The 16,551-nt window shown below is 37.3% G+C and overlaps 1 protein-coding gene across 1 annotated transcript; it reads right to left on the bottom strand.

Moving 5' to 3' along the window:
• Positions 1-2,632: 2,632 nt before the first annotated feature.
• Positions 2,633-16,309, bottom strand: rpl7l1 (ribosomal protein L7-like 1). Its single transcript, XM_056269226.1, has 6 exons — positions 16,190-16,309; positions 15,155-15,263; positions 14,906-15,069; positions 14,489-14,626; positions 3,477-3,586; positions 2,633-3,122 (listed from the first exon to the last, which is right to left on the bottom strand). The coding sequence occupies exons 1-6, from the start codon at positions 16,201-16,203 to the stop codon at positions 2,914-2,916; spliced, it is 744 nt and encodes a 247-aa protein (XP_056125201.1). The 5' UTR covers positions 16,204-16,309; the 3' UTR covers positions 2,633-2,913.
• Between the last annotated feature and the right edge of the window lie 242 nt (positions 16,310-16,551).

The raw sequence follows: 16,551 nt of genomic DNA, 5'->3' as shown, positions 1-16,551 counted from the left end.
TATATCCAAAAAGAAACGATGCAGGGAGATGTTTTTGTTTTTAGCGCGCTCACCGCGATGTAGGCTATGTTTTTCTGGGCTTGTGCAGCGTCACGCAATCGCGCAGAATCTGATGACTGACGTCAATGGTTCCGTTGCTTTCATTTTGTTTATCAATGGATGTTGCGATGATTTATATAAAAATGTATATCAAGTCATTCTCGAGTCATACAGTTCAAGTCAAGTCAAGTCTCAAGTCATTGGATCTCAAGTCAAAGTCAAGTCGAGTCATTTTCTTAATTTAGTCAAGCAAGTCTCAAGTCCTTAAATTTGCGACTCGAGTCAAGTCATGTGACTCGAGTCCCCCATCTCTGGCTACTACGTTTTATGCCTGTCAATTAATTAAAACATCGAATCGTGTTCTCTGCATTAACCAAAATGATCTTGAACCTGCTGAAATGTATAAATATATTTTCTTTACAACTGTGCATTTCTGAATAATAAAAAAACCGTCACTTGTAAGCTTTTGGAGGGCACATAAGTCTGAAGTAGTGAGTTTAGGTATTAGGGAGCCAGTGGTGCAAACGGCGAACATCAGTGCCTTGAATTTGACAGAAACTGATGAAGAGAGAGAGGTGACATGTGCTCTCTTCTGTCCGTTAAAGACGGAAAGTGTATTTTTTTACTGTCTATGGTTAAAGACCACTCACTCACTGCCGCATTCTGGGTCAGTTGCAGAGGTTGTAACGGGCACTTTACATGTATGGTAATTTGAGGTAAAATGAGAACTGCGCATGTGCGTAGAGTGTCAGTAATAGATTTGACAGGTGAGAAGAGATAACCGCTCTACCGACTTTTGTACTCTTTCTTTTATTTCCCTTTATATTTTTGACCAGAGTTGATTGTTTATTTGTATACTTTCTCTCACTCAGTCCCCATGTATGCGGACGAGTGTGACGTTTAAGTCATTTTATTAAACCCGGGGAAAATACGCCATCTCTCGTCTCTCCTGCATCTTTTCCTCCGACACCACATATTGTTTTTCTCTCTGGGCAACAACATCTCAACTTTGCGTTTTGAGGCTTACATGCTGGAAGGCCTGCATTACAATAGTCAAAGATCTTAGACAAGTTGTTGAAATGGTCCAAGCCAAAATTTTCTCACTTACAAAATGATTTCAAGCTTTATTGTAATGTTTTACACAAGCGCGATTAGCACCACCACTACTGTAAGCAAATATAATATTGTTGCATAAAGTGGCAAGCTTTTCCTCTTGTGTGTGTGTATACACACTCACTAGTCACTTTTTATAGGTACACTAGTGCCGAGTTGGAGTTGCTGCATATGTCGGCTGCACATCCATAATGTGAATCTCCAATTCCACCACATCCCAAAGGTGCTCTATTGGATTGAGATCTGGTGACTGTGGAGGCCATTTGAGTAAAGTGTCAACATTGTCATGTTGAAGAAACCAGTTTGAGATGATTTGAGCTTTGTGACATGGTGTGTTATCCTGCTGGAAGTAGCCATCAGAAGATGGATACACTGTGGTCATAAGCAGATGGACATGATCAGCAACAATACTAACAACACAGGTAGGCTGTAGCATTTAAACGATGATCAATTGGTACTAATTGTGCCAAGAAAATATTCCCCACACCATTACACCTCCACCACCACCAGTCTGAACCATTGATTCAAGGCGGGATGGATCCATGCTTTCATGTTGTTTGCGCCAAATTCTAACCCCACCATCTGAATGTCACAGCAACTTGAGACTAATCAGAGCAGGCAACATTTATCCAATCCTCTAATGTCCAATTTTGGTGAGCCTGTGTGAATTGTAGCCTCAGTTTCTTGTTCTTATCTGACAGGAGTGTCACCCGCTGTGTCTTCTGCTGCTGTAGCCCTTCTGCTTCAAGGTTCGACGTGTTGTGTATTCAGAGATGCTCTTCTGTAACGCCTGGTTATTTGAGTTACTGTTGCCTTGCTATCAGCTCAAACCAGTCTGGCCATTCTCCACCCCACAGAGCTGCTGCTCTCTGGATATTTTCTCTTTTTCTGAACATTCTCTGTAAACCCTAGAGATGGATGTATGTGAAAATCCAGGTAGTTCAGCAGTTTCTGAAATACTCAGACCAGCCCATCTGGCACCAACAACCATGCCACATTCAAAGGCACTTAAATCACCTTTCTTCCCCATTCTGATGCTCAGTTTGAACTTCAGCAGATCGTCTTGACCATGTCTATATGCCTAAATACATTGAGTTGCTGCCATGTGGTTGACTGATTAGATATTTGTGTTAAAAGTGTAGCTGAACAGGTGTACCTAATAAAGTGGCCAGTGAGTGTGTATATATATATATAAAATAAAAATAATATATAGATATATACATACACACTTTTTTCACAACATTTATGTGGTTATTTGTCTTGGAAATACGTTTAAAGCAAGGTTTTGAAAAACTGGTAAGGATTTGTGTACAAAAAAATACATGAAAAAAAGTATCATCTTTTTTATAAATAATGTCATAAAGAAATTAAATTTGTCAATTTATATAAAATTCTGTTAATTGTTGTTACTAATTTGATGTCTTTGACCCTCATCAGCTCATTGTGGAGTCTGAAGCCTAAAAATGGAATGGAGCATAGGTAGACTGAAACTTTGCATTGTTTAATAAAAATAATGCACAATAAATTTTACAATTAGAAACAAAGATCGTTTACATAGAAACTGAAATACAGCTGTATGCTTCCCCACGTTATTTCAACTATTCAGGTGTCAATATTGAACACTGAATTATTCAAAGGAAACGTCCATTTAAACTGCATGTTCAGTTTTAACAGAATTGAGAAACAGGCTCTGTTCTCTCCTTTTTGATGGTGCAATCTGGATGAAGGCAACAAAACAACAGTCCATGAGAGTCCATTAGCTCAGTTGAGTTTCCTGATGACTCTATTTATATCCTCAGCTCTGGGTCCAGGGTCTCCAACATCTTTCAGTAGTCCAACTTTGTCTCTAGCAGCATGTCTTGGTACTGACAAATGGAATGGCAACAGGAAGTTGTTTGCCACCCTGAAGTTCTTACCAGCAGAATAGATCTCATGTATGAGGTCCTCCAAACAGATGATCCCATATTGTCCTTGAGAAACAAAGAAAAAAAACATATTCAGACTATTCATTGTATTTGCATTTTTAATTGCTATTAAGAATATGAACACTATTAGACAATCATGTCATTACAGAATATCTAAGAATTTATTCTGCCACTGTGTCTTTCAAACTTAAGTAAAGACTAAATTCACAAGTGAGTAAAAGGGATTTTGCAGTCAAGTCCATTATAGTTTGCCCCATCTTTAAAAAAGAAATTCTTTGCAAATGGTGATTACACATTTCCTTTTTCTTGTTTAAGCTCCTTCTTAAAGTTGTATGTTATGTAGCCCAAAATGCTCAGCATCCCACTGAATGAGACGTATATACCACATCAATTACTTACCGAGATGCTTCTCTATAAGTGCATTGTCGGTCAGAGGAATCTTTCTCTTGGCAATCTTTGTCTGACCTCTTTTTAATATGAGCTCACGGACTGATTTCAAATTGGGATACCTGTTAAAGAGATCACAACAATAAATCAAACCAGTAAAAATCAATTAAAGAAATACACCTGTTTAAATCTGAGAAAATTAGTCAAAAATAATAATGGAACAACAGTAATAAAGTCATTTTTCACTATGATATACCACAGGATCTGCTTTTTTATCAGTTTAAATAAAATATTTTTATAAAATATGTTTAAATATAAGTAGAGTTGGGTATCGAGTTCGATACTTTTTAGGTACCGACCGAATTGCCTCGATACTATCGAGTATCGAAACATGTCTTGTTTTTCGGTACCAAATTTCGATACCTAAGGGGTTTATCTCGTCAACCTCAGTGAAACAATAAGGATGCAGCATGATTGGCTGTGGCGGAAAAACACTAGTTTGCGCGGTTACCCAGAGACGTGGTGTGAGGCTGTAGTGTGTGTGTGTGTGTGTGTAATAAGTGTGTAAATAAATACAGAAGTAAAACTTAACATTCTAAAATGACAATGTACTACAGAGCATTTTACATCCTGTAGAAGGCGATATGATGTAGCATAATGACTGTGGGCTATCCAGGCTACTAATAGTTAAAAATCATTTTTTTTTCTCTTCTCAGTAAGTGGAGTGGTTGCATGGCACCGTTCGAGATATTTTTTTAAATTGCTAGTGCCATTTCGCGACGTCGATAGTTCTTTCGGTTTTAGACAAAGGTTGCATTTGACTATTACATTCTTCTTGTCCTTATCTCTGACAAACTCAAAGTAATCGAATGTACAGTCCTCTTCTGCTATCTTCACACATTAGCCGCTTTTCCACTGGCCAGCGCGAGCACAGAGGCCGAAATCATGCCTCGCGGGACTCCTGTAAAACCTTCCCCAAACCTTCACTGGACTATGTCACACAATACAAAGGTACACCAGCAAGAGGGAGATGAATGAAATAAATCGTTATACAAATATATCAGAAGCTGTCATTTAGTCTTTATTTACAAACTTGGACACCACACGCGGCAATTGACTGACCACGAACAGGTCATATCTTACTTGCATTTTTCATTCGTTAATGTCTCGCGATCTTGCTTTTTTTTCTTCTGTTTTTCGGGGGGGGGGGTTAACAATTAAATTTTGGGCTAAAAGTGCATTGTAACGCAAGCGTTACTGAACATGTACCGAGTAAAATATTACTGAAAATTGATTAGTAATCCCTTACACTACTGCGTTATAGCTAAAAGTAATACGTTACTGTAATGCATTACTTTTGTAACACGTTACTTCCAACACTGGTGTGTGTAAGCGTCCCAACCCAAATAGATAGAAAATATGTGGAAAAGATCAAAAGTGTACCTGACTCGATGCCAGAAGCACGCGATGCAATATTATCGAATAGGTAATTGCTGCCAAGACTAGGAACACGATAAATCACTTTAAAGCGCACAGAATACACTGAGAGTAGAAAGTTTATCCATCTTCGACTGCAAGAATTGGAGCGTGTCACAAATGAACCGAAACTCACAGTATACTATACTTGTATAGTATACTTGCCTCACAGAAACTTGCCTGAGAAATAGGCCTATAGACGGTCAAAATATGTCTACTTTTAAACAAAACAATTAAAAAAATAGTTTGATTATGTTATCCATATAGGCGCGTTCACTACTGCAGGAATGGCGAGTCAGCATCGCCATATTCATATTTGCAGCAAACACACTCAGAAAACACTTGTTTATTAATATACAATTAAAATATCTTCCTGCTATTTTTTACCGACACATCCATAATCATTAGGCTACTTTTGCCAGTGCAATCTTTATGCGTGCTGAGTGTAGAGGTGGGCGATATATCGTTTAGACGATAATATCCGAATTGTTGTCTGGACGATATGCAAAACTGGGATATCGAATATTTCATAATTTGTACAATCCGACCCCCCAAACATGAAAAGAGTTGAAGGAAGTTAAAGAGAAAACAAATAACGCACACTAACCTTCTAAACAATCATATGTAGCGATTTTAATACTGTAGGGGTTTGTTTGACTGTATTTTATTTTATTTTTTGTACAAAATCACGATCGTTCCTCAATTGCACGAGAGTAAAGCTGCTACTAATTTGCAATATACAACTACGAAGTTCTTACCTGTGTGTTATGACGTTTCTTAGGTTGAAGCAACAATCCAAAAGAGTAAAGCCGATGTACGATTAATAAAATAGCTGCTAGAAAAGGCAAAATGTGCGTTGTTTGCGGAAAAATGAAGTCTGAAGTTAAAAAGTTTTTCTTAAATGTCTGTGGCGTCCTCAAGTGGCGAGCTTCGTGATTGCATCATTAGAAAATTGCGTTGTATAATGAGTCCAAAAGATGGAATACATTTTCCTAGGGGTGGGCGGTATGACCAAAATTCTATTTCACGGTATGACTAATTTTGTTTCACGGTAACGATATATTTCACGATATAGTTATTTATATATGTAGTTATTCTCGAAAAATCGACAAAAAGGGCTTTGTATAATAAATAAACCCAAATACTTTAGAAATGAAAAGTACTTCACATTGTTTTCTGTTTCTCTTATTTGGTCAATTATTTCTTTGGTAAACAATTTTGATAGCTAAATATAAACAAAACACACTCATCAACTTTTAGATGAACTGCCCCCAACTGATTGATATTAAATACAACTCATAGGTGCAATTAAACTTTAAATAAAGTGTTGCTGAATAATTTTTCAATCTCATGTTCTGCTTTACTTCATCAATCAGTTTATAATATCTGAATATTTTATATTGAACTATTCTATTCATAATAAATTATTTATTTCCTTTTAATTTTTTAGGATAGTAATACTAGTTATGTTTAAATGTGTTCCCCGGTACATTTTTGCCATGTCTGCTTAGGCTACACTGTGTTTTAAGGGGCTTGTTTTGCTCTTTTTGTGATATCTGGCAACCCGTCACCCTGCCCTTTAATCAATATAAGTTCAGAAGTGACTAGAAGGAGAGCAGCAGTTTGAAAACCGAACAGCAGCTACTGTTAGTGTTGACAAAGTAGCCTAGTTTAAATTATACACACCTTGTAACTGCGTCATTATTTGACCATAGCCCGGTGAACACCGCGCTCCCTCAGTGCGTGTGCACGCGCGCGTCTTCTGCATCAGTAAAATGCGATCGGTTAATTTGAGTGTCAAGTTGTAATCACGTATCGATTACAGGAAGGTTTTATCAGCTGGTTCGGTGGCCAATTGTTTGGACTTAGAAATATATAACTCGCGCTGCACATTTAGTAATTTTGCCTCAGATAGGCTACAGGATAGGCATTCACTTTAACAAGCCGGTTGTTCATTACCACGGCAAACTGTTTGCATTTAAAAACTATAGATAAGAGACGGAAAGATACAGATAACTATACATTATTTAAGGATATTTCTATTTGTTACGATATTGATATATGAACTGTTGTTGTCAATTAATGCTTTGCGAGCATGCACTATGTAGCCTGGGTGCTGCACTGCTCTAGTTTAATTGCTGCGCGTGCGCCTTTCCCCCCGAAAATATCAGGTTAACAACAACAACCCTTTAGAAAATGTAATTCCTTTGTGGATCCTCTTGATCTGCTTTCTCCGTGTTTCTTTTTACAATTCTCAGTGTTTCAGTCTCACGCACGTTGCACGCGAGTTAACCACGCCCACTTATTTGCATTTCGCGGTATACACGGAATTAAAAAATCTGTTACGGTTGACATTTTCTACCGCGGTAACGATATATACCGTCATACCGCCCAGCCCTACATTTTCCCAAAGAGATCGGTTCGGTACGCATTACAAACCGAACCATTCCGGTGGTTGGACCATTTTTCCTGCCGACCAAAATCCGCGCTGGAGCGAACACCACAACGTTGCCCAACATCAAATGGCAAATGTAATGAAAGCGGAACGAAACTCATTATTTTGTGCTTCACGGACCGTTTATCAGTTCGGACAAATGTCAGTGCAGCGCGAGCCGACACCGTTACTACATAAGAGAAGCGTAAACAAAGCATTTGAATTCGCCACTTAAGTAATAACATCGCTGCGAGATCTAGTGAGAAGCGTAACAATTTCTCCGTTAATAACGGATCAAACAGCACTGACGTGGAAACCAGGAGAAACATCGTTCCATGAATGAACTATAGGTTTTAAGTCCACAGATCATTCACCATGGATTTAATGTAGTAACACTATCTTGTAACCATGGAAGTTTTGCAGAAATATTAAAATGCTTACAAGTACGTCACACATCTTTTTCCAGCACTTCAAAACTCAAATGTTATATGTTATTTAAATGTTATTTTTAATGTGATGACCAGAACATTTTTTATTAATCCTTCAAAGATTACCCCTATTTATAAAACTAAAAGTTTCAAGGTGTAGGAAAACTCACACTTATTTAAAAATATATTTTTTCTTTTAATAAATATTACATTTCTATGGCATTTCTTTACTTTTTGCTGCATCGAAAACGTACCGAACCGTTACACCCCGAAATCGTTACACCCCGATTAAAAATATAAAAGAACAATAAAGACTTTATTGAATAATATTTCATTATTTTAAAAAGTTTAGGAGTCTTTAAATCAATAATGTCTCATATCTTTATGTACTAGTAATTCTATACAATAATAGGTCAAATCAAATGCAGCAAGCAACCTTCTTTGCCAGTTTGCACACATTTCTTTGAAGGATTGCAAAAATATCGTCTGAATATCGATATCGAGATATTGAAAAAAAAATATCGAGATATTCATTTTTGTCAATATCTCCCACCCCTAGCTGAGTGTGAGGCATATATCCCGCATCCCAGTAGCCTATATTTAATTCAATTCACATTTATTCGTATAGCATTTTTCACAATACATATCGTTTCAAAGCAGCTTTACAGAAAATGCATGCGTCTAAATTACAATTTAAGGCCTGTTCACACCGGGACGAATTTCGCGTGCGATATTCGCCGACGTTTAACGCCAGACTTAAACAATGCATTAAGTTAAGGCAGAAACAATGAGCTCATTGAAGTAAAGAATACATGTTGTTAAATGATTAGGAAACAGAAAACTTTAGCATTGGTGCTTTTTTACAGACTCAAAATATGAGTGTAAAAAAGTCAACTACCTAAAAAAAAAAAAAAAACTTTAATTTTTCCAGTTTATGTAATATTGTTAAAACGGATTTCATAAAATTGGTATCGAAAAATGTATCGTTCAGGAACCGGTATCTAAGTCAAGGTATCGATATCGGTATTGAAAATTTTGTTACGATACACAACCCTAGTTATAAGAGACGACAACAACAACTCTGTGACTGTGCATCAAAACCACTCCTTTCCTGGTAAAAAAATTCATCAAGTCAATGGATTTGCAACAGCTGAATGTAGCATTTTTGACAAGCCAAACATGTCAGTCTCTAAGTAACGTGATTTAAGCCACAAAATAAACTAAGTATAATGAACTATGCAAAAAGCATTTCGACCATCTCCAACATTTTTTATAATTACCCAATAATCAAACATAGTTCACCCCTCATGCACGTTATCACATCTGTCAAAAACTAAGGCTGACTATTGGTTGGAATATTAGAAGTAAAAACATCAACATAACACATTCATGGGCATCAATCACTTCACTGAATACTTGCCGGCTAAGAAATAAATTACCTAACGATCCATCCTTTTTCAAAACCACATTGTTTGAATATCACATCAATGTCTGTCAAAAAATAACGTGCACAATACACAGTAGTATTTCTGAGAAACAGAGGTCTAAGGAGTACACGCATTTTACATGGAAAAACCACTCTACCGGATGTTTTGACTATGTCATCGCTTTTGTAGAAGAGGAAGAAAAGGGCGGTCTAAGCGGCTTCAAAATGCTGTCTGTCAGATGATAACGTGGTACCCAACACGTGAGTATAAATATGCTGTTCACACGCTGAAATGTTATCGGAATGATCAGACACTGCATAACAAAAATAAATCCTAATCTAATTGAAAAACATTGCAGGGTTAGTGAACATCGTTTTTTTGTTGTTGCACAAACTACACATTGTGATTTTGACATTCGTGATTTGAATATTTTCCATAATTTTCTATTCTTGGTTGATCTTTTTTTTCCATAAATTTGCCAAAAGATGAACTGTTAAATGAGTGATCTTGAGACAAGTCCCAGTAGTCGTCCAATTTGACTGATATTGCTGATGCAACGTTAAGGCTGGGATATACTACACACTTCTACCAATAAATGTCCATGACTTTATGCAAATATTCATGACCTAACGTTGCATGAAATGTCGGTGTATGCATGTGAATAAAAATGAAAATGCATGTTAATTTCAAAATCACAGCATATCTTAACTAATTAACAAGCTATGTGGTTTAATACAACATAAACGTTTATTTAAATAACCCTGACACACCAGTAAGACGGTTAGATAAAATAATGTCTGACCCTTAGAACTCCACTCTGTAGCAACAGATTAACATACATCAATGGGAGGCAACAATGTTAAATAAGTAAATAAAAGTGTCCAGTAACACTGACAGCAACTTTACAAGGTGGAAGTGCCAGAGATTTGCTAACTAAAAAGATTTTAAAACAGTTTTGCCTCCTATTTCAGTCAAAATTCAGTCAGAGAGTGCACACTGAACAAAACTCTTTGTTATATAGATCTGAACGCCTTGACAATTATAAGCTCGACGGAAACGTGTGATTGGTTACAATGCTCACTCTGCAAAAGAAATCTGAATGTAGCAGTCAGATGGATTGAATGAACTTTAAGTACTGTTGTTTAACCAATATTATCACTTAAACATATATTCAATTTTATAGAAATATTTCAAAAAAATGTCCATGGCTTTTTCAAACCTTTCTGGGTATATTTACTTTTTCCAAAACTTTTCCAGGCCTGGAAATTGCCTTTTTTTAATATCCATGACTTTTCCAGGTTTTTCAAGACCGTACGAACCCACAACTTGTTCCAGATTTTTGCACCGACTTACAGTCTGGAGAAGTCTACAAGGGGTGTGAACCTACACTGGTACACTGCATTGATAATGCACTGCATCCTCAATTTTGCATTTTACTTTACCCCCTGCATATTTTATTTGTGCGTGACATGATTTACACACAGCGCGTGTATTCTCCAGGTCGTGCTTACCAGGTTGTTCATAAAAGCCGCAATGTGCCCAGATGTCGGCTTTTGGAGTACTTTTAAAGTAGAGACCTGCACCCACGGGACCTAAAGGAACAGAGTGCGGCGCAGGACTAGTTTGATGGCTGAGTGCGGCACGGGTTGTGGGAGAATAAAACGATTTGTGGGACTCCCGCAAAATAGAAATATCTATGAATAAAACATCTAAAAACTAATAAATTGTTATTCATCTGTTGCACAAAATCAACAAGAACAACTAAAACAAAATAGAAACGATTCAGAGTTTCTCTTTATAACATGTTTGCAGCGTTGAACAATGTAGCCAATCACAGACATATGTGTAGATTGCTTTAACGCAATGGGCAATCAGATGCATTTAAGATAGAATCCCCTCACCGCTCAACTGACTTTTTGTTCAGTGGTGAATTCTGCATGCTGGAAAATCCTCTGATTATAACAAACAAAGTGTAGATATTATGAAAGATTCATTGTGCAGTCAGCTTCATTGATAACTGAGATTTATGAGATTTTTGATTCGCGATGAACTGAGATGTCAGCTTTTTTTTTATTATCAAAGGAGAACTCTGGTGCAAAATGAACCTTGGGTGTAATACAGGGTATCTGCACATTTTTTAACAGCAAATTTAATGACTTTTAAGACCTTTTTAAGTCCTCTAAAAGGCAAATTTAAGACTTTACCACGACAAAAAAAAACAGGAAAATGTTCAGCACGACACGACAGTGTTAATTTTGGCAGCCGTTTTTGTTTTAAAATGCTTATTGGTCTTAGTCACATTTTTGTAATTTTCTCTTTCATAGTTTTAGTCTAGTTTTAGTTGACAAAGTCATTGCATTTTTTTGTCAACTTTTAGTCAAACTTCAGTTACCGACATTAATTTTGGCAGCTATTTTATATGTCGTCTTTAGACAAAAAATGACATTATAATTTTTTGCTTTAGGCCAATTCAGTTAAGCTTATGAGACATTTGAATCAAGGTAACAGGCTGTATTGACAATTAACTCTTTAGCAGTAGCACTTGTGCAATTCTACATACGGTATCCCTGTTCCTTAGTTCAGTGGTACTCCAATTTTTTAGAGTGCCGTAACCCCTCTTGCACTTAGACTGCAGTCACACCTTTTCCATTAAGGGACAATATCTGCCCCTTTTAATCGATTTTTTCCAGTTAATTTTTTACCTTTATAAATACTTTTATAAAAGAAATAATGCTTTAAATAAAACAATGTTCAATAAATATGCAATGATGGTAAAAACGAGGTGATACTTTTTAACATTAAATTAAAATCGCCAGTAGGTGGCGGTAAGTCACTGTCTTTATGAGTGAGTCATCCGTCATCGAGTCATTCATTCATTCAGTATCAAACACAACAGTCTATGGTAACAAAGCAAGTGGCTGTATTTATGAACGGGTCATTGAATCTCACGATTCGTTCAAAGCCACAGATTCGTTCTCGAATCACCACTGTCTGCTGCCGTGGCTTTTGTTGCAAAATAGCAATAATATGCAATAATATGATCAACATTAAAAACACTGCTGGATATCAGCCTGTATTGATCGCAGATTTAGTCACACAAACAGCGCAAGCGGCTCGTGACAGAATAAAGACCAACTGAATGACACTTTAATTAATGTAAGTAGAAAATCTCAAATGAAGATCACTGAACTCCAGCTTACTTGTCAGTGTTTTCAGATCATCCGCGCTTCTTCAGCAGTGTAGAGAGCGCGCGCGAGCATGGTTGCCAGATACTATTGACAAGACCGGGTAGAAAGCGTGTTATTTTAACAGAAAAGCTCTGACTGGGGATTTAATTATTTAAATCTGGCAACCCGACCGTAAGCATGAACGGTCGTAAACACCGTCTGTAATGTGTTGTTGTCTCCTACAAGGAATTTAAGGTCCGTACGTGAAATTTAAGACCTCCTTATTGGAAATTGCAGATTTTAAGACATTTTCAGACCTTAAAAAGCGAAAATGTTATTTAAGACCTTTTAAGACTTTTTAAGGACCCGCGGGGACCCTGTAATAACACATTGGTCCAGACTAAATCGTTCCCTGAGATTTGTTTTCATGATAATTGAATGTAAAGAGTTTTATCTCTAAAAACAGTTTAGCTTATAACGCTAGTATATTGGCATAGAGTAAGCAAAAAGAGATCGCTAGTTAATACCACTAACAAGGCTCAAATTAGCCCCACACTAACACGGCAGCATAATGAGGGTCCTTACATGCAAACCGAAGCATTGAGAACTTTGTAAATGTATAGACAGTTTAATAAGAAGATACTTTACACAGACAGTACAGTTAGCGCATACAGACAGGAGCCATCTTGGAAAACAGTCTCGACCAATCGAACCACGAAGGTGAGCGAACAGTACGTGTAGATATTGAAGATAAGATTATATTTAAAATATTTAAATTATTAAATTATATTTATTTTTTTATTTTCTCTGTTGCGTTCAGTGCTTCTCTTATGCGCTCAGTGCTTTCTTCCGGAAACAACGGACCATATGAGATTCCAAGTCACAGTTCAGCTCACGTATCACCGTGTTCGTGGTTTGACTGATCGAGACTGTTTTCCAAGATGGCTCCTGTCTGTATGTGCTAACTGTACTGTCTGTGTAAAGTATCTTCTTATTAAACTGTCTATACACTTACAAAGTTCTCAATGCTTCGGTTTGCATGTAAGGACACTCATTATGCTGCAGTGTTAGTGTGGGGCTAATTTGAGCCTTGTTAGTGGTATTAACTAGCGATCTCTTTTTGCTTACTCTATGCCCAATATACTAGCGTTATAAGCTAAACTGTTTTTAGAGATAAAACTCTTTATATTCGATTATCATGAAAACAAATCTCAGGGGAACGATTTAGTCTGTACCAATGTGTTATTACACCCGAGGTTCATTTTGCGCCGGAGTTCTCCTTTAAGGGAGCACACATGCATATAAAGGATGCACGCAGTAGCCTGCTTGCTGTCATGTTAAATGAACGTTTGTGAATGTTAATGCTTTAATAACAAATAATTTATCGGGAGCATTTATGCTGATGTGTAGGTGGTGGCGACACATAGGCTAACTTGAAAGTATACAGAAAAAAAAAGTATACTTTTTTGCGGGCGGAAGTGGGACAAAACATGAATGTTGCAGGCGGGAGCGGGAGAAGGTAACATAATATTTTTAATTACTCGCACCTCGCCTCCCTCTGCCATTGTATGCTACCACGACAAAGCACGTCCGCGACAAAAGACGTCAGAAAAGCGTAAGTATTATAATCGGTTGTGGTCTATTACTGAACCGATCCCGAATCGTCCTCGTCTGCATCGCGATGCATCGTAGAAACGATTAATTTCGACACCCCTAGAGTCATCACTAGTTGCCGGAAAGTCAGAGCCAATCTGAGTTTTAACTATTCCACAGAAAATTGCGTAGTGTATAATGGGAACAAACTCAGATTTTTTAACCTTCAGACTATGAATCCATTCAGTCGGAGGAAATAAAACACGTTTGATATTTTGAGCTTGTTTTAATACATGTTTTCAATCGTCATGCATTTCCTAGCAACAAAATGCTTGTTTTCTGTGCAAGTTTGTTTAATTCAATCCTGCTTCACTTGGATATACATCAAACTAGGGAATAAAACACTGCCGTAACTTCTGTTTCATGCCGACTTTAAGTCATGTAGTGCTTTCCAGCCTTTAGTCGTTATGTGCAAAAAAGGAACATTATAATTACTCACCCCCAGGCAACATAAGGTTCCACAGTCTTAAGCATTTTTACGGAAGTCTTGTTGACTTTCACAAAGGTGCCACTGAAGATCTTTCTCAGCCTCAGCATCTGAACGACCTTCATCACTTTGGGGCTCACACCTTTGATCCTACAAGCAATCATACGGGAAAATTAAACCACCAAGCAGATGTGGAACAGTACATAATGGACCCCAAAACAAAAATTCTGTCATCATTTACTCACCCACATGATGTTTCAAACCTGTATGAGTTTCTATCTTCTGTAGAACACAAAATATATTTGTTGTAGGGTTTTTTTTTTTGGTCAGGTTTGAAATAGCATGAGAATGAGTCAATGATTTCAATTTTTATTTTTGGGTGAACTATACTTTTAATGTCAATGTGAACGATGCATAAGTAGAAATTACTCTCTGATGCGGGCAGCGAACACCAGACCGTTCTTCGCTGGCGGCATGGTCGGCGGAGGTCTTTGTTTGAGTCTGGCGAGTCGTGTGTCATCTCGATGCTTCCTCTTGCTGTTTTTCAAAAACTCCTCCAAGCGCTTAAACTTCAAGGGAATTCCTTTTTTGTCCTGTGAAAATTTGACAATTTCAGTTCTGTTCTGAAACCATTATTGAACTATAAACAAAAACTGGTTACAAGGGAGGAATTCTCACTTTTCTCTTCTGCTGTAACGCAAGTTTAGCTTGAGTGGCTTTGATAGCCTGGTACGCCTTGCGTTTCTTGAGAAGATTCTCAGGAACAAGCTTGATTACTCTCTCAGTTCTGAACAAGACAAAATATGAATAAATCATTTTAAGTACACAAAATTAAATTATTATTCAAACTCCTCGGGAATTCAGCAAGGTAAACAAACGTCAGGTTGTACACAAGCAAATACCACTAACTTTATGTCTGTCACCTTGATAAGACATGAAGTGGTAAATAAAAGCTTATGCTAAAAAGTTATGCTTAAGGTGATGATACACAGGGCAACTTTTTGAGCAATGTTGCTGGGCAATGTTGGCATCAACGGGCAACCAGATGAGACACGGGGCCCACGACCGATCTAAATTATCCAGATAGAAATGTATTGCCTATTTTCAATGGGAAAGTGCCAGAGCAACAATCGCTCGGCAAGATTGCCCAGCAACATTGCTCAAAAAGTTGCCCTGTGTATCATCACCTTCAGTGCTTCAACTGAGATCATGTGGTCAATAAATGCAATTTCATGGGTTTTCAGCTGAGAGAAAATGCTGTCAGTACAAACTAATAATGCTGCATACTATAACTCTAGTGCAAATAAAAAAGCTAAAGCTAGTTATTTTCTCCATAGTGCCAATTGATACATGACGCTGAAACTAAGCCCACCGACTACAGTAACCAATTCCCTGAAAAAAAAAACATCCAAAATAAGTATCTACAACATTAGAGTACGGACAATCAGTCCTAAACACAACAGAATAGTCATGTATGAACATAATAACTAAATCAGCGACCTGCTGATAAGCTGCTATCAGCTCAGATGCTCCATGTGAAAACATGTTCGACTTAACCCCCTATTCTTCGGTTTATATCGTGTTACCCGTAAAAAATATTTGTACCACAAAAATAGTGACATTACATGGATACTAAAAAGCTAAATTATGAAAGGATATTTTAGAAGTTCATCACAGATTGTTTAAGATTTTTCTGTCAACTTAAATACGCACCCAGGTTCTGCCATCGCGTTTGCTGTGACCCGTCGCACGCAGATGACGTTTTGTTTTAGCCAGTATTCTTTGTAATACTGCCGCCTTTCGCTTTGGAGTGACTATTACACATTTCACTCACTAGGAGGATCCGGCACTCTCACGTTCACCACCTCACCACCATGTGATTACTCCACCGATATAAAATTTAAATTTGCACACATGCTGTGAATTTTAACAAAAACATTAATTTACGATAACGTCAAACTAAAAAACAATTAGGCTATCTATTTTTTCTTCTTCAGCACTCTTTTAATTAAGTCACTTAAAGCTGTGAAAAATGTAAAACAGTCCCTCCAGAAAAACGCGATTATGCGATCGCT

The sequence above is a fragment of the Rhinichthys klamathensis genome, unplaced genomic scaffold (assembly GCF_029890125.1).
Source record: "Rhinichthys klamathensis goyatoka isolate OS25496 unplaced genomic scaffold, OSU_Roscu_1.1 h1tg000281l_1, whole genome shotgun sequence".
In the NCBI taxonomy this organism is placed as follows: Eukaryota; Metazoa; Chordata; class Actinopteri; order Cypriniformes; family Leuciscidae; genus Rhinichthys; species Rhinichthys klamathensis.
The sequence above is the reverse complement of the archived record's forward strand: the minus strand, read 5'-3'. Positions and strand labels throughout refer to the sequence as shown.